Source organism: Gorilla gorilla, chromosome 6 (assembly GCF_029281585.2).
Source record: "Gorilla gorilla gorilla isolate KB3781 chromosome 6, NHGRI_mGorGor1-v2.1_pri, whole genome shotgun sequence".
Taxonomy (NCBI): Eukaryota; Metazoa; Chordata; class Mammalia; order Primates; family Hominidae; genus Gorilla; species Gorilla gorilla.
In genome coordinates this window covers 50,302,653-50,326,243 of record NC_073230.2, presented here as the reverse complement: position 1 = coordinate 50,326,243, position 23,591 = coordinate 50,302,653, and the positions used below count along the sequence as shown (strand labels likewise).

General features: G+C 38.9%; 1 protein-coding gene across 5 annotated transcripts in view; it reads left to right on the top strand.

Annotated features, from left to right (window-relative positions):
* The window catches only part of SUGCT (succinyl-CoA:glutarate-CoA transferase), a 732,345-nt gene extending 712,204 nt beyond the window's left edge, over positions 1-20,141 (top strand). For all 5 annotated transcript variants that reach the window (XM_055347702.2, XM_055347701.2, XM_019030300.4 and 2 more), the window contains one exon: positions 19,693-20,141. In XM_055347702.2, coding sequence (XP_055203677.1) covers positions 19,693-19,856 — 164 coding nt within the window. In that variant the 3' untranslated portion in view covers positions 19,857-20,141. The remainder of the gene's footprint in view (positions 1-19,692) is intronic.
* The last annotated feature ends 3,450 nt before the right edge of the window (positions 20,142-23,591 follow it).

Genomic DNA, 23,591 nt, shown 5'->3' with positions numbered 1-23,591 from the left:
GTATGTGTAAGGCCAGGCTCAGCAATATGCATTTTTGAGTTGGCAAGCTAGAAAACTAAGGTGGAAAACCTCAGTTTCACACTTTGATAAATACCTAAGGCACTGAGTCATCTGTTTTTCCTTTGATAAGCTGGCTCTCACCCATAAAGGAAGCAGAAAATGAGAAAACCTCTTTTTTTTTTTTGAAAACAGATTTGGGATGCTCTCCTCTTCTGGGTTTTGCCCAAGAGGCTTCCAGCATTTCCTATAGCACACTCGGTGGGCATTACTGCACATTCACTGGCACACCACTGGTCTGGGGAGTCAAACTTACTGTAGAATAGTCACTTGGATGTTTACTGAATGTTCTGTTTCATTGGAAACAAAATTGTGGTTATCTTTAAAACATAGACATGTATTTGGGTGTTTTTTTTATGTTACAACAACTATTTTTAGAGACTGCCAACTACCTAATCCTTTTATAGTATGTGAAAATAGTCACTTTCCTCACATAAACTATTTTATAATTTCAAGGTACAAAAACTTTTAAACCAGTGTAATCCAAGGAGGACTCTTAAATTTATAACTCATCATTGTTATAATACTTAGACTTTTTTTTTTTCTTTTATGAGATTCAAAATGTCATGTGGGAACCTTCTCATTAGAGTACTTCCTTTTTACTTATTTATTTTTCCTAATAAACAAAATAAAATCTTTGCTGACACAGACAACAAAATGTATTAACACAAATGACAAATTATTCTTTTATTCATTCATCAATAACTTTTTTACAGACAATAATTTACAAATCATTATCTGAGACTACGTCTTCCTGTTTTACAGATCTTTAGACTTAGAGACCTAAGAGTATTTATATTTCAAATTTGGTTCTCATTGATTTTGAATATATGATCATCTATTATAGATGACGACAACTAAATTGATGTTTATCTTTGTGCTATCTTGTTAAAGACATTCCTAAACAAATTGTTGGTTTAACTATGATTACACAGGGAATGTTTCAGTTACTCTTAAAAATAAGCATGCTCAAACACAGAACAAGTACCTGTTGTAGACAAAGAATTGATTTACTAGTTATAATCCACTTGTGTATTTTACTAGAGTAAGTTTTCTTACGGGTTTGTAAGACATCTCTGACACAGTTTCATTTATTTATAAGAAATGATACATTTCATGTTTCTCATTACCTATGCTGGATTGTGAATCAGGCAAAATTAACGAAGTTTCAATGTGGAAAGAAATGTCTTCCCACTCAGCATGGGCTGAGGATATCCTAAACATTTCATAGACAATGGCCATCTCTACCCTTAGTGTGAGAAGAGAGCCAATTTTGTTTGTTGGAAACTGTGCAGAGGGCCCTTTGGGGAGAGAGAATATTACTCGTGTATTTAATTAGTACATAAAAAATAAATGACCATACTCAGATCCACAATGAAACTGTGAAAATAAAAACATTTCAGATTTTCAGTACTAATTAGCCCTTTTCACCTTGTGTGTTAAATACTTTTAAATAATTCAAAATATACTGGGAAAGAATAACCACAGAATTAATATTAGGAGCATTGGAGTGCATTTTGTAAGCATCAGTCTAAATAGTTAATAAGGAGAATATGCAGAAGGGGAAGAAACAATAAATAGGAAAATGTTTGTGTACCACAACAGACACATATCATTATTATTATTATTATATGAAATTTGCAGCACCCACTACCAAAGAGAAACATGGGAAACAAAATAAGGTTATTGTACAATTGTACAAATTACAGTCTCATAGAAATAAGAAATAAGACTTATGTTTTCCAAGTAGGAAAACAAATAATCATTTAAAAAAATAACAAAAAATATGTTCTTCCAAGAAGAAATAATAAGCATTTTTTTAAAGTCTGACAGTGTTTTCCTGACTCATTTCACATGGTTCATGGAGTCTTACCTATTACTGTCATACTAAAAGCTTAACATCTAAACAAATTAAATTAGGGTAAATTCGGTATCATACCAACACACAGATGATAAAACCTTTAAGTGAAAAGTTAAATTACCTTTTGCATTCTTGTTTATTTCTGAAAATGTAGAGACTCTTTCTCTTCATTTATTTGTTCATTTAACAAATATTTATTGAGCATGTTAATTTACTAGACTCTGGACACACAATGCAAAGAAAACAGATAAGATTCCTGCCCTCACAGAACTTAAAATTGTTCTTGAACACCTGTTTTTATCCAACTTATAAAGTGGATCTTTATACTCAAAGATTTCACACAGCTGTTAGAATGTTTCATTTTTGGAATATTGCAGGGCCTCTTTCTTGTTGGTAACATACATGCAAGTTGCACAATTCTGTAAAGTCAGGTGCAGTGAGAACAGACACATTGCATTTAACATTTTCTTGTCTACATGAGACTAGTTTGGTTCATGTTCAGTGAAAACGCCTCACCTTGCTTTTAGATCTGTTTGACAGAATTTGTTTTTTGAGGTTGTGAGCACTTTGAGTTTCCTTGTTTTAGAAACCTGAGGACTGAATTCAAAGCTTGGTTAAACTCAATCAGTCCCTCATTCACTCCCTCTTGAGGAAATACAAAGATCTCTACCATTATAACATGTACATTCTAGCAGAGAAAGACAGATAAAGAATGGTAGATGTACATGAAAAGTACTCTGGAAGAAAGGAGGTAAACTGGCCTAAGGGGCGATGGAAAGTAGCAGTCAGGGTGGCAGGATGAAAAAAAGTAGAAGTGAAGCCAGGCGTGGTGGCTCACGCCTGTAATCTCAGCTCTTTGGGAGGCCGAGGCGGGCAGATCACGAGGTCAGGAGATAGAGACCATCCCGGCCAACATGGTGAAACCCCGTCTCTACTAAAAATACCAAAATTAGCTGGGCATGGTGGCACATGCCTGTAATCCCAGCTACTCAGGAGGGTGAGGCAGGAGAATCGCTTGAACCAGGCAGTCAGAGGTTGCAATGAGCTGAGATCACGCCACTGCACTCCAGCCTGGCAACAGAGAGAGACTCTGTCTCAAAAAAAAAAAAAAAAAAAAGCTGAAGTGAGTCAGTGTAGGCCTCACTGAGCAGAAATGTGAGGGACTTGAGGGAATGATGTGAGTAGATTTTAGGAGGAAGAATGTTCCCAGCAGAGAAGAATGGCTGGAGCAAAGGTCCCAAGGAGGAACATGCTTGGTGAACAGCAAGGAGGCCAGTGTGGCTGGGGCAGACTGAGCCAGAGGGAGCACTGCAAGAGAGGAAGGCACAGGGTGGCTTGGTGGGAAGGGGAGTGGATTATGTAGAACCCCATAGCCTATTGTGAAGAGCAAGGGAAAGCCTCACAGTGTTTTGAGCAGATGAATGACATGACTGGACTTGTTTTTAAAGGGTGACTCCAGCTGCTTTGTTGAGAATACACTGAAGGAAAGCCTGCAGGCAGGGAGAGCTGGTAGTGATATTTCCCTTGACCTCTTTGCAAGACTTGTGAAGGCGTGGCTCATTTACTTGGTCCGCAGCTCTAAACCCATAATGGGAAGGGGAGTACTCAGGTGAGTGGGTGCAGGAACCAGGGCAAATGAACACTGGAACCAGCCAGTTGCTCCTCTCTGGTGGGAGCAGGCTTTGTACAGGAACCACGGCAGCATCCAAGCATGTTACAATGCTTTTTTAGCTCTGCTGTCTGGGAAGGGGTATCTGCAACTCCCGGAGCCCCAGAAGGCATGTGTTACAATCAGTGCTCTTTTAGCATTTTCCATCTGCAGATGGCTAAGTGTAAACCAGCTCAGTGGAGGGTCAGGGTGACAGCCTTTTACACCCTGCCCTCCTGGTATCCAAGTTTTTGTCCAGTGTCCAGGAACAATCAGGTCACCCAAATGAATTGAAGGCTGGTGTATGCAGAGGATTTTATTTAGAGGTGGAAGTGGCTCTCAGTGGGAAGGGGAGCTGGAAGGGGGACAGAGTGGGAAGATAATTTTCTCCTGAATGACCGAACTCTTCTCGGAAGTCCCGCCATCAAGTCACCCCTCTGAAGTCAACCTGCTTTTCTCTGACATCTGGCTGCTGCTTCTCTTCTCATCTCTGCTGCTCCACTCTGCTCTCCTGCCAGTGGAGCTTGGGGTTTTTATGGGTACAGGGTTGGGGGCAGGGTGGGCCAGGGTGGTTTTGGAAAAGGCAACATTTCGGGTGGGAAAACAGGGATGTTAAAGTTCTCATTTTGGACCGCAGGTCCAGGCTTGAGGGTGGGTCCCTCGCCAGGGACCGCCCTCTTCTACCCAGTACTTCCCTGCCTCCTGTCTGTATCAATAGGAAGCTCTCACAGAAATCCAGCAAGAGATGATGGTAGCTAGCATTAGGCTGGTTGTAAAAAGTGATTGGATTTTGTATGTGTTTAGAAGCTAGAATCAATAGAATTTGCTGATGGATTGGATATGACATGTAAGAGAAAGAGAAGAGTCAAGATGACTTCACTTAGGAATGTAGTGCAAAATGTACCAATCTGTAAGCCTTGACCTCCCTTTAGTTCTATATTTCACATATTTCTAGTGGCTTTGTTTTCTATTCTAGGAATCTAGTGGGTTTTGGTTTTTGGTGTTTTTTTTTTTATTTTTTATTTTTGTCTAACATTTTCAGCACTTACTGATGGAATACTCATATGGTAGATGCTGTGGAGGATACACAATGAACAAAACATTAATTTTGTTGTCAGCAAAGATCACAAGAGATAATGCAATTAGAAAGTGAGGTACAACACTGAGGAGAAGCAGATCAAATGTTATAGGGAGTCAAAGAAGGGAGATGTTTCTTTGGACTATGGGAAAAGGGGAAGGTCCAACATTAAGTTAGCCTAAACAGAGCTTTGAGAATATTGTAGACTTGAGGATTGCCAAGCTGAGATGCATTCCATTTTGGCACATATACCCACACAGCCTCAGGTCCAGCGGAGAGTAAGTGCAGTTTGGCTGGAAGAAACAGCAGGGGAAAAGGATTGAACAAGTTGTCCTCATATTGCACAGTGCTTTGAACCAAGGGGATGACAGAAAAGATCAGAAGTGTGGGTGTGTGTGAAAGACATTTTCAGAGATAGGACTGTGGGGCTAGCAAGGTATAAGTAAGGCCAGGGATTAGAGTGCTGTTATTGAGAGGATGGTCATGCCAAAATTCAAATAGGGGCATAGAGAGAAAGGACTTTCTCCTAAAACATTTCCATCTGGACTGCAAAGGCAAGGTGAAAGGGAAAAACTAAGATCAATTGTTCGACAAATAATTAACATATTCCCTTTTTCTTAGCAGCAGGTTTGGGGGGCCTAATTTTCTTGATTCTCTCTTTGCTTGGAATATAACCGTCATTTGTGTGATCTTAAAGACTCTGGGGAAAGAATAGAATATGGTTGATGTAAGACTAATTCTTTTACTATAGTGACTAAAACGTTCAGAAAAAATTTATTAAATTCCAAAAGACTAGTATCATCAAGTTTACAGAAAAACTTTTCAAAGCTCATTTGAGGTAAGAGCCACAGATAAGCACCTACTATAGCTCTGTTTAGTTGCTCCTTTTAAAATTGAATCGAAATGTGATCTGGCTTCTCTGACTGGAAACTTCCGGTTTTTTCCTTAATGGAGCACAGAGGCAGAGGAGGTGAGGAGAAGGTCACTACTTTGAAGGACTATGGAGCTTAAAATATTCTGGCTATAGACTTCAGCTGAACCAATTTTGTTTTCCATGGTGAAATCTAACCAAACAAAGTCTTGGGAACGCGCCCAAAGAGCTTGTATTGAATATTTGAATTCTAGAAGGCAAAGAAGAGGAAGAATTGATTATTTTGGCAAAGAGCACGTTGTCAGCAAGGTGTTTCTTCACCCTTTTGAGTATTCATGAGTGTCTAAAATAATGACACACAAACACTAGTGTTGGAAAAAAAAAAAACAGTCAGGAGAGAGCTTCTTCCAGTCCCACATTTTTCAGAGACCTCAGCGGAAGGTTTGGGTAGCACACTTTGAGGGGAGACAGCATGTTTACTAATGAATATGAATAGTATTTCCTTATGGGCCATATATTTTTCCAGTAGGAAATGGATAATCTACTATGACATTTCAGTGGGTTGGAACAAGATAGATAAATCAAATACAAGTTGCCCTGTTTCTTTTTCAAATGAAAGATAAATGCCTTAATGGATTAGCAATCATGAAATATATAAGTATTTATAATACAGTACTGCTTTATAACACCATCTGCTAAAGAATGGTATTTATCCAGCCACTGATACGAGAGCAGATTTTCTTCCACATTATGCAGGGAGGAAGTACATCCCAGTGTTAACGAGCACACACTTTGTATTTAACCAGCCTAAGTTCTAATGAAATTCTTCAGTTGACAAGCTGTGTAATTTTGATACAGTTACTTAACCCCACTTTCTTCATTGAGAAAATGGTGTCATAATGATCCTACCTTTTAAATTCATTTAGTGCATCAAAGAAGGTAATATATAGAAAGCATTATGCCAAGTGCTTAACACGTGTAAGTACTCAATAAATAATAGCTAGTATCATCATTCCACTGGCCAAAATTGGCTACACACAAAATGAGCCATTTCAAAGTATTTGGAATGTCTGGAGTGAATGCTTTTTAAAGGAGTGCTGAGGAACTAGATTAATTAGTTTCTCCTCTAGTCCAGGCAAGTGGGTCTCTACACTGAAACTGAGGCATGTGATCAATCTTAATAGGCTAGTTTGCGGTGGGATAACAAACAATTCCCAAATAACAGTGTCTTAAAACAACACAAATGTATTTCTTACTCACGCTACCTGTCCATCATGGGTTGACAGGTACCCAGGCTGGTGGAACAGTCACCATTCTCACACACTGCCAAAGAGACAGGGAGACCGACAGGGTCTTAAATCAACAATTGAGGGTTCTGTCCTGGAGATGACATATACATTTCTTTTCTTTCTTTCTTTTTTTTTTTTTTTTTTTTGAGATGGACTCTCACTTTATCACCCATGCTGGAGTGCAGTGGTGCGATCTCAGCTCACTGCAACCTCCACCTTCCGGGTTCAAGCGATTCTCCTGCTTTAGCCTCCTGAGTAGCTGGCATTATAGGCGTGCATCACCATGCCTGGCTAGTTTTTGTATTTTTAGTAGAGACAGTGTTTCACCATGTTGGCCAGGCTGGTTTCAAACTCCTGACCTCATGATCTGCCCACCTCAGCCTCCCAAAGTGCTGGGATTACAGGCATGAGCCACCACATCCGGCCCACATTTCTTTCATTCACAATTCATTGGGCTCACACAGTTTTACCCAACCCCAAAGGGACAAGGGTGTGTAATACTGTCATATTCCTGGAAACTAGTGTAAAGGAAAGTAAAAAAAATCTCAGGACCCCCAAACTCCTTTGCAAAAGGGAAAGTTAAGCCTGGAGGCTGAGTCGTGCAATGCCCTTTTCCAAATGAAGCTGTTACTGGCATTATACATTAGCCAGATCCCCACAAGGTAAAAGGCCTTGGGCATCTATGAAAGACTGCTCCCACAGATCAATCATGGGCAAATCTTTTGCTGGCCTCCCAGAAACAAGGGCTTGCCAATTATAACTTTAGGCCTGCAATGTAAGTCTAGCTCCTAAATCTAAAGTCTGTTGGATTCCACACTGATGGTGTAGATTACAAGCTTATCTTTCCAGGTGCAGAACAAAGATAAGAGGAGACCAATTATTTCCACCTACCCAGAGAAACTTGCATAATTTACACTTCCTTTACTTCTTTTTCTCTTCAAACATTCACCTTATTACATGTAAAATGTAGATTTACCTGGCACTAACTAAAGTCTCACAGGAATGTAACCATCCACTCTACCTTGTACCTGGCCCTCTTCCTACATGCTTTCTCTCCCCCTTAAGGAAATGTATATATACTGGACAGCCTGAAAACTCTTGGGAAAAATAGCCACAGCTGTGTCTATGGCTCGTGTTTTTCCTGGATGTACCCTAAAGCTAGCTTAATAAACCTCCATGATTGAGACTTTTTCCTCAGTGCCTCATTTCGGTTGTCAGCAGAAACTGGAAATTTGGTGGATAACACTGATGACTATCAAAGGGTCATTGATGTGGTTAAAAATAGACAACCTATAGATACTGGCACTTGAGGCCCTCCTTATTAAGTTAAAAAACAATGAGCCAAAATTGATTCAAGCAGTAGTGATATATGGCGTTTCTGAACTCTGAGTGAGACTGGAGACATATCTATGTTGGTGGTACATACCACAAGATGCCTTGAGTTTCTGGGACGCCTGGTCCCGTAAGCAGTGCCATGGATTGAGTTCTTCTGTTAAAAATATCCAAAGCCACATTTATTCTCTGGCCTTATCTCACCATTCCATGCTAGTTAAATAGCTTTCTCTGTTTTTATATCACATCTAATGGGTTTAATGTGTTCTAAGTGTATGGTTCCATTTGGTGCATTGGATGCTATGGCTGAGAGGTGCCATATAAAAATATTGTTATTGTTATGATGATGAGTTCAAGCACTGGAAGGGAAATTGTGCAATAACTTAGTACTGGAGCTATCATTATTTTCAGCAAAATGAAGTTTGGCTTCTTACTACACTACTAAGCCTTGAAGATTAAATGGTATCTACAGCATGTATCTTAGCAATGAGCCAAAGAAGTCCAAAGAAAAAATGTTTGTTATAACAAACATTTCATATATTATAAAACAGATGTTCACTTTTAAGTATTCTTGATACTTTAAGAAGTTGATGATACCCATGTCAGAAATTAAGAAAAAAATCAAATGAAAAAAATCCACACATTTAGGGTATTTTCCATTTATTAAATTTTATTAATTCTTATTTCCATTGTGATCAGACTGGCCAGCTATGTTAATTACTTTAACCCTTAGTGCTGATCAGTTGCCAGTGACCTGTGAAGTTGAGCAATAGTTTGTTTCATTGCTGTAGAAATGCATCATTAGGATGGAAGGTGCATGGAGTTCTGGAAAAAGGGACTGCTTAGGTCCCTTCCCTCATGATGATGTGATATTATGTTCCCATTACTTGAATATTCATTATGGTTTCCCCCATGTTTTTGGCTACCTCTGTTTCCTGCAAGTGTTTACATTATTAAGTTGGTTTGGCTTATAGAAATGTAGCTTGAACCTGTATATAGCTAGAGTAGCTTGGGGTGTTTGCATAGATTGGTTAGATTTCCTTTTCACCCTAGAAGAATCATGGGAGGTTTCTAAAAGGAGGTGAGACAAAACCACCGGGGCCGTGTTACGGAGGGATCTCAAAACACAGATGGAAAACACCACAGAGCTAGCTTGAGGGATTCTCAGGGGGCGCCAGGCACTAGGCCCTCCTTGTGCTTTGACTCAGGTAACTTTCCACAGAGGAGATAGTGAAGGCTTCATTCCTTTCAGGGTGGGTGGAGGGAGGTATTGCAGAGCATCCCCTGACTCAGAGGCATGAGAAATTGGCATGTACTGACAGTGCCGTGAGTCCGGGACTTCCTACAAGGGTTTAGGTGGCATTTGACAAATTCATTTGGAAACAGGAGGTAATAACAAGTATTTATTGCACAAGGAATCTAGTGGACTCTGATCTAGAAAGATGGAGAGGACATACTGGTCAGAAGATGGGGCCTCAAGTGGCTCTCTGCACATTCTACTTCTGGACCCCTGAGTTCAGTTTCAAGCTGAGATCATTCTCTCCTTCCTTTGCTCTGTTTCTTTCACCAGAAAGCAGTGTGGTCCAGTGGCAAAGAGCTGGGATTCTGTCACAGGACTGTCTGAGTGTGAATCATAGCCCTGCTCCTCACCAGCTCTGTGACCCTGAGCAAGTGGCTTCCCTTCTGTCTCTCAGTCTCCCCCATTTGTAAAGTGGGGATGATAATAGGGCCATCTGGGGTTATCATAAGGACTGAGCAAAATAAATGAGTGAAGCACATATAATAGTGTCTGTAGTAAGTGCATGTTAAATGAGTGAAAGAAGTCCTGTGTTTTCATTGTTCCTTCCACTTAACTAGTTAAAAGGTAAAAGGGTATAAAATGAATTTCTGGTACACGTCCTGATGCTGTTAGAGACACTAAGTATGTACTTATAAAGAGTGTGGCTTGGGTAATCATCCAACCTCCCGTGCCTCTTTTTTATTCTCTGTAGGAAGGGGAAACATACCTATCTCAAAGGGTTGTAATGAAGAATAAGCAAAATAAATATTTGAAAAGTGCTTTTTATGTAACACGTGGTTAAGAAATGGTTGATTCCTTCCTCCCTTTTCCCTTCACTTTAAAAAACCTTGTCCCTGACAATTAAAGATTTCTACAAGTTAAAACTTTTATCTTTAGCCTGCTCTCACAAATCTAAAATGCAGCTAACTTGCTAATGTTCTGGGAAGTCTAGGTCTGAAATTAGCAGGTGATCAAAGCTCAATGAGAGGTATCTAAGTTGCTAAGGTCATCACTGTAGCAGAGAAGAAAGGATAACATACATTGAGTATTTACTGTGTGCCTGGTACTGTTCTCAGGGATTCATAAGAAGCAAGGTTTTTAATTCTCACAGCTTTATATGACACTTTATACCAGTGTCATGCCCATTTTACATGTAAAGATACTGAGGTACAGCTTCAGTAAGTAAATTACCCAAGGAGATGGAGTCAGTAAATGGCAGAGCCAGGATGTGAACCTAGACACTCCAGCTCTCGAACCCACAGTCTTAACCGCCTTGTTGTATCACTTCTCAAAAACAACAGCTATGAAGTCAACAGATCTATATTTGCATCTGTCGTGTGCCCTTGTACACATTTCTTAACCTCTCTGAGCTCCATGTTCCTCCTTTGTGATTTAGGCATTAAATGCATTTGTAAATGTAAAAAAAAATGTTTAATGTTGTTGTGAGGATCAAATTAGATAACAAACACATAGCATCTCATGTCAGGTGAGGTATGCAGTAAGCGTTCATTAAATAGTAGTTTTAGATGTTATAATATATAATTTAGAAACTGTGACAGGATCCTTCCACACCTACCTCTGCATTTTGTCTACTGCCAGCTCTGTAATTCTGGCTTCCATGAAGTTGATCAGTTCAGCCTCCCAGGTATGGGCATATGAAGCAGTTGAAGCAAAAAGCCTTTGTCATTATCCTACACCGCTCTAGAGCCATCCCTTAGAGGACCACAGGCAGTTCACACACAGCCCTTGCTTAGAGATGGGCATAACCTGTAAGCATGGCTTAAAGAAAAAGTAAAAGTACCTTAATTTATACCCATGAAATCCATAGATATTTGTCTGTTGAAGGACAAGAATATGGACTTTCTTTTAAAGAAATGCACTTATCTCCAAAATTATGAGCTTTAGAGATAATTATTTATTTATTTTATTTGCCCCCTGTGGACATAAAATGTTTTTGATGCAATAGATTTTGGTAGAGACCTTAGATAGTAGAGAAAAGGCGCACAAACAACTTATTTTTAAAACTCAGCATCAGAGATGTTGGAATAAATACAATTGCTGTGGAAATATGTCATTTTAGAATGAGGATATTTAGATGGTAAATGACTTCTGATTTTACACATGCTGGCCAAAACTCTTCCTTTAATTTCAGACTTGCATAGCTAAAGACCCACTGACATCTCTCTTTGGATATCTCATAGGCATCTCAAACTTGGCATGTCCAAAAAAATAATCCTTGGCTTTTGCCAAACTTGTCCATGCAATCCATTCAATCTTCCCTATCTGGTAAATGAACCCAGAAACTCAGGATTCTTCTTTGATCCTTTTCTTTTTCTCCTGAACTACCTTGGCCCATGTATTAATCAGTGTGTCCTCTCATTCTATCACTAGGATACCTCTCAAAAACACATCCACTTTTCTTAAAACTCTAATGTACCATTCCAGTCAAGGCTGCCATCATCTCTTCTGATCTACGCACAACAACCTCCAAACTCATTACATTCTCTGCCTAGCACAAAAGTATTCCTTATTGTAAGTCCTGCCACTGCTTTTCTTAAAGCTCCAGTAGCTTCCCACTGAACCTAGAATAAGATCCACTGTCACTACTATAGTCTATACCCTGTGCATACTATCCCCTGCCACTTCCTGCAACTTTATCTAGTACCTCTCTTCTGTTAAATTACATGCTAGCCACACTGGATCATTTTTTTTTTTCAATTCCTTGAACATCAATCTTGTTCATGCTGCCTGGAATCTTCTTTCCCCCACTGTTCCTATTGATAGCTCAGCTTCCGACTTAGCTTAAGGATCATCTAATCAGCTTGGCCTCCTCTGCACGTCCCATTTAGAAATGCCTTTTCTCCCACTTCAGCCCCTCCCCACTGTGATTGCAATATTATTCCATTTTCAACTTGGTTTTTAATAATTTTATAATTTTTAGCAAATTTTAGCAATTTATTTGCTTTTGTTTGTTCATTGTCTGCCTCCCACATCAGAAAGTAAATTCCAGAGCATTGGGTTTAATAAGTGCTTATTTTGAGGGGAGGACCAACAGCTTTTATCAGCCTTTCAAAGGGTTTCAAGAGCTAAGAAATGTTACTAATTGATGAGTTTGATGATGACAATAAAATTGTGTTTTCTTTATTCCCACAACCACTCAGCACAACACTTCAAAAAAAAAAAAAAAAAAAAAGAAAGAAAAAAAGTGAATTCCAGAAGAGTAGGGTCCAGGTGTGTGTTTTGTTTGCTAATATATATGTAGATCATACAGCCCAGATCTTGGCACCGGGATAGATACTCCAAAATTATATGTAGAATAAATTAGTGTATACATACATTAATTAATATGATATGTATTACTATGTGTAATAATATCACAGTATTTATTAAACTTTCTTTTATTGTTAGCAATTATTTGTTCAACAAATTTGTATTGATTGACAGAGCATGAGCCATGGAATCTAATAGACAGAAGCTCTTTTTGTTTTTGAGACAGAGTCTCACTCTGTCACCCAGGCTGGAGTGCAGTGGCGCAATCTTGGCTCACTGCAACCTCCGCCTCCCGGGCTCAAGAAATTCTCCTGCCTCAGCCTCCCGAGTAGCTGGAACTACCAGTGCACTCCACCACACCCCGCTAATTTTTTGTATTTTAGTAGAGACAGGGTTTTACCATGTTGCCCAGGCTGGTCTCGAACTCCTGAGCTCAGGCAATCCGCCTCCCTTGGCTTCCTAAAGTGCTGGGATTACAGGCATGAGCCACCACACCCAGCCTGATATAAGCTCTTGTACTGATTCTATCACTTAGTTGGATAACCTTAGACAAATTAACCCTTTAAAGAGCCTCAGTTTTCTGATCTGTAAAATGAGAGCTATAATAATTTCTACCTTATATAAATTGAAAAGTCCAATGAAATAATGAAACAAAAAGCCATAGTCCACAGTCATAGCGAATATCTAAGAAAGAATGCTTGCCACTGATATTTTCATTTTATAGCGACCATGAAAAGCATTGAAGGCCCATTAGCAAACACAATTGATATTATTCCTGCCCCCATAGGGGATACAGGCATCTAAATAGACAATTTAATGCTAAGAGCTGTTGAAGAGAATGCACAAGGTTATATGTGCTACTCAAATGAATGTTCTTAGCATCAAGGTCAAATGAATTTTCTTTGCATATATTCCATCAATTACTTAAAATCTTGCCATATTTTTGGATTTGCTTCATATTTGGATCTTGATTTTTCCATGCACATTTTTTTCATAGAGTATCTATTATTTTTTCTTGTATGATGTAACTTATTATTATATTTTTCCAACTTTTCAGTTATAGCAGTTACACAATTAAGGCTTTTTATCTTCTTAGACTTTCCTTTTGAAGGCCTCTGTCCTTCTCCATCTCTGCTTTTATCTTTTTATTTGTGTATCAAAATTTTTTTTCTCTTTCTTTCTTTCTTTCTCTTTCTCTCTTTCTCTATTTCTTTCTTGTCCATTGGCTTCTATATTTTACTGCAGTCATACTCAAGAAACTTATTTCAGTACACTTACTTAGTCTTTGAGAGTTTGCAAATAACTTCATATTTGATTAATCATTTAACTGGCCATACCATTCTAGGTTTAACAGTATTTCCCTTGAGAAAGTTGAAAGGTGGACATGGATGCTCCTGTATTCTTAGCTACTCCGGAGGCTGAGGTAGGAGGATGAGGCCAGGAGTTTGAGACCAGCCTGGGCAACACAGCCAGTCCCCATCTCTAGATTTTTTCAAAATTAGCCTGCTGTGGTGGTACACTCCTGAAGTCCTACCTACTTTTGAAGCTAAAGTGGGAAGATCCCGTGAGCCCAGGAGCTCGAGGCCGCAGTGAGCTATGATAGTGCCTTTGCACTCCAGCCTGGCAGACAGCACGAGACCCTGTGTCTTAAAAAAAACAAAAAGTTGAAAACAAGCTCTACTTGTAGTTTTTAGTAGACACTAGTGAGGAGTTTGGTGCAGTCTAATTTTATTCTTTAAAAAAAAAAAACTTGTTTCCACCCTCCTGTCCCAGTGCTTAGGTCTTGAATTGTTCACCCCTCCTCCATTTCCAGGAAGTTTCTCAGATATTTTTAATGCTGACATTCTGAAATTTTATGTGATGTCAAGATGTAAATCTTTTTTTCATCTATACTGTTGGATTCTCAGTTGACTCTTTTAATCTGAAAAAATGCTCTTTTCTCTATTCCTCATATTCTTTGTTGAAAAATTTCTCCTCAAAAAAAAAAAAAAAAAGAAAAGAAAAATTTATCCTCTTCTACTCTTTTTGCCTCTTTTTTCCTAGGGTTCTTGTCTGTTTTATGAGAACTCTTAGCTTCTTTCTCACATTTTTTAGACAAGCTATATTTTTGTCCCTAAATCCTTGGGAGCATCTTTTACTTTATTTTCTAAATTCCTAATTTTAACAATAATATTGGAAAATGTAAGTGCTAAATCTTGTTTAAATTGCATTTTTTTTTGCATAGCATTCTGTTCTTGTTCTGTTTTGAGTTATCTTCATTGTTTCCACTTTTAACATCTTTTATTTGGTTCTCATATTTCTAGTCATCCGTGGTTGATCAATCTTTTATAGAAAAAAGATCTGGATGCCTGGCATTGATTTTTCTCTGTTGTTGAGGATGTTTTCCACTTTTACTGGATCTACTCTGAATGAGAATGCTTGGAAGTGTGGGTCAAGATAGTTTCACTGACAGTCTTTACGACATGGATTCAGAGCCATAGACAGGCTATGGGCCCCTCAAATGTTGGAGTATGGAGGGCTTTGCACTGGGGCACAAAAATCCATATTAAAAATTTTTAACTTTCCCTTTATAGCTTTCTTGAGCTTCTTTTTAAAGAAATGGTTGATGCTAGCTAAATGCTAGCTGCTTGTACTCTACTTTTACAAAGCTTGTTTAAATGTTATTGCAGATCCAAACTGGACCCTTGTTCTATATTCAGACATTCAATCCTTCTTCTTAGTCCTATTTCTAGTCCCTGTTCTGTGTCTCTCATAATCACTGACTTTAAGATCAAAGGCTCTTGGGAGGCAAAACAGACCAACTGGCATCCACTTGCTCTTATTCTCCTACAATATTTTAGGCTTCAGCTTTCTCTATCTCTTTTATCCATCAACATGATCTCATCCATGTGGCCTGTAAATTTGTTGGAAATATCCCATTCATTAGTGATGATCCCTTCCATTCTTTTCATTCATATGAAGGTTTTTTGTTTAATTTTTATACTTTTATTTCAGTGGGGTTTCAGGAGAGTGTGAAGGCAATATATATACTCAAAGCCAAAAGTTAAATTATAACTTGAAATTACTGTACAATTTCACTATAATTTATTTAACCAGTGCCCAACTTTTGGATAAATCTTTCTAATATTTTTCAGCATGATAACTATTTGACCTTTTTATCTGGAAGAGAGAGGTTGAAGATAGGTGTGCAGGACAGTACATGAAATAATGAGAAGCTGAACACTTAGTCTTAACAGAGGTAACCCTTGGAAGCAATGAGCAGACAGAAAATTCAAGTTAAACCAAAGTTAGGGATCCCATGCAAAGAATTTTTATGGGCTGTAGGTTAGAATGCCATATAGGAAGTCAAGAGCTCTTAACAGTATTGAGCAGATTAAAAAATCTATATGGATCTTTGCCTATGAAAATTGTGAACATTCCTAATTATGTCCATAGGAAAAAATTTTTAAAGTGCGATTTCTCCATCCAAGTATGCGAACACTTAAAAGTCTTGATATTTAGTTGACAAATTTTTCCTCCAGAAGGATTGCACCAATTTACACTCCTGTCAGCCACCAACCTCTTAAAATCAAACAAAAATTCCCACATTATTTGCTAATTTTATAAGCAAAATTGTATCGTTATTTTTACATACATTTCTTAGATTATTACTAATATTGATTGATATCTATATAATATTACTCAGTGCCCAAACCACCCTTCAATAGGTATTGCTGACTTCGTTTTAGAAATGTGTAGACTGAGGCTCTGAGACCTTAAGAGTTCTGAAGTTCACACAGCTTGTACGTATTTAAAAACAGATGAGAACATAGATGTTAGTTTGCCAAAAAATTTAAGAACATGTGACTTACCTTGCTCATAATTTTTTAGATGAAAGATCAGATTAGTCATTTTCTTTGGACCTTAGATATAAATAATTCTGTCAAACATTTTCTACTTTTTGAAACAAATGTGTTTTTTGAGCCCTTTGTTTTCTTCATGCAAACCTTATTCAGAGAGGGATGTCCCTGCTATTATTATTATTGCACAGGGTTGCAAGAACAGATTTCAAATGGCTCATGGGAATTTAGCTTTCTCTGAGATCTTGACATCACTTTATTTGTCCCGTTGCAGTCTATGTCTTCATCCTAGCAAGTGTGAAAAAGTTGCCAGGTAATACCATTTTACCAACCTAAATTCTTGAAGATATTTTACGCAAAAGGTTAAATACTCTTCATTCTAAACTGGTAGCATAGTCTTCAGTGTAGATCTGGAAGCTACCAGAAAAGTATGGCATACAGTGGGAGGAACACAAGTTGAACTGCCCTTTCGTTTGGCTGGACCTGAAGAATTCCCTCATTCGATCACTGTGTGGAGGTTAAAAGTCCAGGCTCTTAGTACTGATATGCACAATATGGATGAATCTCAAAAATATTATGTTAAGTGAAAGAAGCCAGACACAAAAAATCACAAATTATATATGATGCTATTTATAAGGAGTAGCCAGAATAGATAAATCCATAGGGACAGAAAGTAGATTAATGGTTGCCTGGATTTGGGAGGAATGAGGAGAAGCTGCTTGATCACTTTAAAATGGTTAATTTTATGTTATGTTAAGTTTTACCTCAATAAATTATTATTATTTTTTAATCCAAGTTATTGAACCCAACAGACATGAAATTGGAATCTAACTCTATCATTTTCTAGCTGTGTGAATTTGGGCAAGTTATTTTAATTTCCTAACCTTAATCCTAACTTTAACATTTAAACCTCCATTTCCTTCAATGTCCTGATCTGGAAATAAAGATGACTGACAGTCTACCCAACCGACAGGACCGTTGTGAGAACTGTATGCAATGATGTATTAATACATAAAGCCTTTGGTGCAGTGGTTGACACATCACAAGTTCTTAAGAAATGGTAGCTGGGCCAGCCTGACCAACATGGAGAAACCCCGTCTCTACTAAAAATACAAAATTAGCCAGGCATGGTGGTGCATGCCTGTAATCCCAGCTACTGGGGAGGCTGAGGCAGGAGAATTCCTTGAACCTGGGAGGCGGAGGTTGTGGTGAGCCAAGATCATGCCATTGCACTCCAGCCTGGGCAACAAGAGCAAAATTCCATCTCAAAAAAAAAAAAAAAGAAAAGAAATGGTAGCTGGACTATGATAGCTATTACTACTACTGTCTTGCTTCAGGTAATTCAAGTGGAGTAAAGTCACATGACATTGACTTCAGGAGGCATATATTGCCTCAAGCAGTTCTTCTTTTGATAGACGGGTTTTAGATTAAAACTGTTTTTAATTAATATCAAAATGGAACAGAGTTGGAGAGAGCAATGAGTAAGGGTCAGATGCCTAAACCATCACATTATTGGCATTCTTGGGAGAGCTGTGGACCCTGCCTCCCAGTGTCTGCTATAGTTGATTTCTCTCTTACTGAAAAGGGACAAACCCTTGAAAAGGTAGTCATGCACTGGGGCATTTAAAAGAAAATGTGAGAAGAAAACGATGAATGTCACTAAGCTTCAGAGAAGGAAAAACTTTAGGCATCAGTTGAAAGTTGTCCCTCTGTAGTGGATTAGATGTGTTACACAAAGGTGCAGCTTGACGGTGTTAGGAGACCCAAGTCCTCCATCTCTCTGTCAACAGTGGCAAGTGCAAAAGTACTTTTATTAATGGAATTCTCCAAAGAGCTCAAAGCTCGTTTGCTGCTTTACTGATGGGCATTCTTTTACCCACTCATGCTTTGGTTTTATTTGTTCTTCCTATGGGCTCCTCAAATCAAGAGAAAGCCAGAAAAAAAAATTGAGATAGGAATATCCTGTTTTATCAAGTCTTCTTGTGACTACTATATCATTTGTTCTCCTGGAGCCTAATCAAATGAGACATAAAGGACAGCCAACATAAATACCACTTACTGAATGTGATAACAAAGGTAAAATTAGTTGAAACAACATGTTCCCCAGTGTCCAGCCTCTCCGTGGAAGAGTGAGAAGTCAGAAGTGGCCGCTGATGTTATGGAAAGTTCATGGCCTTTAATGTGAGACAGTTCCAGTGGACACAGATTTTCATCCAGGCCCTATGATTAGCTATGTGGCCTTGAGCAAAACTTTAGGTTTTAGGGGTTTTCATGTCCTCATGGGAAGAATGGGGATAGTAAAATCTATTTCCAACAGTTCTTAAAAGCATTGCTCAACTCTGTTTAGAGGAACTTTGTGCCCGGCACCCCTTTTCCCCTTACACTATAAGCTTCAAGAGAGATGTTGTGGCAGCTTTTGTAATCATAGTAACCAACAAGTTTTGTGCATTAGCATGGGTTAGGGAATGCTTACTTAGTGTTTTCTGTCTATGATCTCAATTAAATCCTTACCTGAAGTCTGTATAGTAAACATTATCACACCCAGTTTATGGTGTGAAGTTCAGCAATCCATCCAAGATGGCTCTGCTAGAGAGCATAAGAGCGGAGAGCAAAGCCTAAATCTCTCTGACAGTGAAGCCTGCACACATAACTTCTTCTACCACCAAAAGCCTTGAACCAGGGTCTAGCTGAGGTTTCGGTGATCTGCAGTCAGTTGAACTAAACCTTGGAACTACACAGTAGACATTGAGTAGTCAGCTGCTGGGTTGCTTTCACCTGGGATCAAATTTCCAGCTTCAGAGAGACACTACGTTTCTGTGGTCACTGTTCTTTCCTACCTAGAGTTCACTCAGTTGAGTGCCCTACCTCTGAGTCTTCATGACGGGAACACCAGCTTCCAAACAGGCCCGGCACAAATTAGCTTCATCCATGCAGCCCCACTGCATGGCAATGAGCGAGTCAGATGAGCACTGCACATTTGGATGAACCTGAGTCAAGAAAAGCCACGTGAAAACACGTTTATTTCTAAAACGTTGATGCATCTGGAAGGGTGTAACTGGCACTCATTGATATTTTTGGCATTCATGGAAAACACCCCAGGCTGCTTAGGTAATTAATTTCGTAGGGTTAGTCATTAACAGGCTTCCTGCTTTCCTTCTCCTTTGGCAGGCCCAGCTGTGAGATACAGTAAGTTCAAGATGTCAGAGGCCAGACCGCCTCCCCTGCTCGGGCAGCACACAACGCACATCCTGAAGGAGGTCCTGAGATACGATGACAGGGCCATCGGGGAGCTGCTCAGCGCTGGAGTGGTGGACCAACATGAAACTCACTGACAAAGGAAAAGGGCTCTTCCTCATAACCTCGATCCAAATACACTGGCAAAGGCAACACTTTGCTTGGACCCTTCTCCCCAGTTCTGATACCACTAAAAAGAAGATTTAGAGTAACTCCAGATTTCTTACATGGCATCTCCAGAATGGCTCTGGTATTAATGAATCTAGTGCCTTTTAAATGTACCCCACGTTTTGTTCCCTACCATCTTTTTTTTTCAGATGATGATTTCATTATGGATTTGTGGGATTTTTAAAAATAAAGATTTAATTTTTTTCCTGGAAAAATGCACTCCTTATTCTAATTACATTAATGTCCTAAACGTTTGCCCCTTACCCTCCATGCCCTCACCAGACCCCCTGCCCCGTCCATACAGGCCTGAAAAAGAGCAGATCTCTTGATACTTTCTACTTGTACATAAAATCTGCATTTAAATTTGTGTTAGGGAGTCAAAGCAATAAGCAGAATGACAGTCTCTGTGATTGATTTTATACAGAATAACTTAATTCTGAGCTCTTGAACCCTTTGTTAGTCTCTAATTTAAACCATAGACTTTGCGGATGTCCATTATAAAACTGAGCTCCATTCTCCCCTGTGGGGGTAAATATTTGCTTTATGTTGTATTTCTCTGGTGATTTTATGCTATGTGGCAGAAAGTCAATTTTCCCAGTGCATTTAGGGATGTAGGTATCTGTCTGCACAGGTAGGTGAGAAGTGGTTTTACACTTGGTACCTTATTTTGAGCCAAGTGAAAATGCAACAGGGTTTTTAAATGAATTAAACAGGTTCTTAAATGACTATCCAGGTGTTAAATAATTTATACATCATGACAGATAAAAGAATGACAGGAAGACATTGCTTTGTAATCTGAGCATCCACTGTTGAAGACTAGATCATGCCTTAGCATTGAGTATTTCAATGGATATAAAGTATAAAAAACACCTGTGTCCAGTAGGTGAGAAATGATTAGGACATATGTTCCAGGATAAATTGTTGCTCAAGACTGCTAAGCCCAGGTATAGTCCGGGGAATCAGATGACCTCAACTCCTGGCTGTTAGGCACATCTATTTTAATGTCATTACACACCAAATGGTAATTGAAAGCTGAATTACAGATGTTCATCTTTCAAACTGTGATTTAAAACTCATTTTCTTTTCATATTCTTCTTTATTAGAATGATTTGAGTCATTAATCTATGCTGTAAGGCCTAAGATGTTTCTAGAATGAAGAATTCCAAACAAATAGGAACTTGTCTTCTCACAAGGTCTTGTGACACTTTTCGAAAGAATGTTTACTAATTTTTGAAACAGTTATGGTCTTCTCTGCTTTGCTTTTTGTGGACCTCTTGTTCTGAAGAACTCTTGCTGTTATTCTACTAGTTAGAATCACATCATACAAGGGTAATTGGATGCCTTCTGCAGTACTTTTCCCCCATTGGCTAATTCACGATGCATACTCAGAGACATTTACTTTAGGCCAGGTAGTGAAATATTTCTTTATGCTTGTACATTTAATATGAAAAATGGTAAAAGATTAGATGGCAGAGAATTGGCAAAACCACATATCTTGAAAGATAGGCCCAACCATTTCTTCTGCTGATCTGGGTAGATATCTTGAAATGTAAATTTACTCAATATGTAAGTGAGTAAATATCTGGCTAAACATATGTAGGATGATATTGATCATGCAAAGAGGACAGAAAATTCCTCTAAAATTTTCAAAATTCCCCTAAAATTTTCAAATCCATGTACAGCTCAGTCTTCAGACATGACACAGTCAATATTAAAACAAAAAGACTGTCTCTAGTGAAATCATATATGTAAGTATCTAGGACTCCACCTACACAAGTCAAAATGATCCAGGATTTTGAACCTACTGGTCACCCAACAGAAAGCATTTACTGTGCTCTACTGATTTAGTGGAAGAAATAATTTGGAATATATTTCAAGTTCAGATGAATAATTAGTCCTGAAAGAAACATCATGCTTGCTAAAATTTCTAACAATATGCCCCAGATCAAGTTATGCTTATAAACAAATGTGCTGTTTTAATTATCAGGGCCTATTATCTTACACATTCCTGAAACAGAGCACACTACTAATATACCATATGCTCAAGTTCAGTTTGTGTCAAGGCCTGCCTTCTGGCAGGTTTGTGTCTAAGGTTGGCTTAGAAAATTTTCTGAAACTCAGTGGGGTAATCGTTACAGAATTGGAAGTGTGTCCGTAAGCAAATGGGCTTCTTTTTCTTGTTTTTTTTTTTTTATTCTGAAACTTTTTACTGCCATGATTTTCTGAGTAATCAAGCATGATATTTTCCAGAAAGCAGTCTGATATGCTGAATGCTTCTCTAGCAGAAGAGAAATGAATATTGATCAACTTTGTGTGACTACCCAATTACTTGGTGTGAGCGTGTGTTTGATCCATCTCCTAGGGGTTAGAAGTATAATCATGATTTAAGGAAACAAAGAGAGGGCCAGGCACGGTGGCTCATGCCTGTAATCCCAGCACTTTGGGAGGCTGAGGCACCTGGATCGCTTGAAGTCAGCAATTTGAGACCAGCCTGGTCAACATGGTGAAACCCCGTCTCTACTAAAAATACAAAAATTAGCCAGGCGTGGTGGGTGCCTGCCTTCCCAGCTACTTGGGCGGCTGAGGCAGGAGAATCACTTGAACCTCCTGCAAAGGTTGCAGTGAGCTGAGATAGCACCACTGCACTCCAGCCTGGGTGACAGAGTGAGACTCCATCTCAAAACAAAGAGGATTTTATACAGGCTAGTTCATACCAGGACATTAGGCTGGATAGCACCACAAGGCAGGGTTTTGGCATGAAGACTTCACAACTCCTGCCCTTGGGAAGCTTGTACCTTCTCATATCTCATCTGAGTTTGCTATTTCACCACTGACTCTTTTGTGCCATGGGTTTGTCATGTTGTATTTTAAAGGCTTTATAGATATGAAACTTTCAGGTCCCACGTGGCTCAATGCTTCATTCATGCGTAGGATTCATACTCCAGATAATGGACCTAAAGAGTCTGAGAGTGAAGGCCAGGTCCAGGCTAGACAGACTATGCAGATCTTCAGCCCCTTCTCATAACTGCTCACCATTGACTCTCAATTGGCAAAGGAGATGAGTGGGAAAAATGCACACCGTTGCCCTCCATACGCTAACCCTGGGCTATTCATTTTCAAACCCATTGCCCAAGATTATGATAGTCTCCTTGCATTTGCTTCTGTTCATAGGAGACTCCCTGATGTAGTGAGCCCTTCTAATTGATGGAATTCTTGAGGTACAACGGGCCTGAAAAAAAACAGTTGCTTATCTTGATTACAGTATGAGTGATCTTTAGGAGGTAGGATGTCAATCTCACTCCTCTTCCTTCTTGATCTAGTGGTCCTAGTACTGGTGCATGTGTTTGATAAGGAAGATGAAGAGATGCAGAAAAAAGATACATATTTCCATTTCAAACAGCAGTTAGGGAAAATTAAAAACCTATCACAGAGGCTCTTATATTGCAGTCTAAAAGTTTTCTCAGGCATGAAGTACAATTGCGTTTCTTCTTACTATCCCAGTATAGCAAAACTAGGGTTAAATGTTTCATGAATTACTGCTTTCATGAGATGCTTAGTTTCTCCATACAGACACACCATGCCATTTTCTGAGCATGAATGGCCCTGAAAGTTTCTTTCAACATCTCAGTTGCCTGGGCTCTGTTGTCCAGACTGGAGTGCAGTGG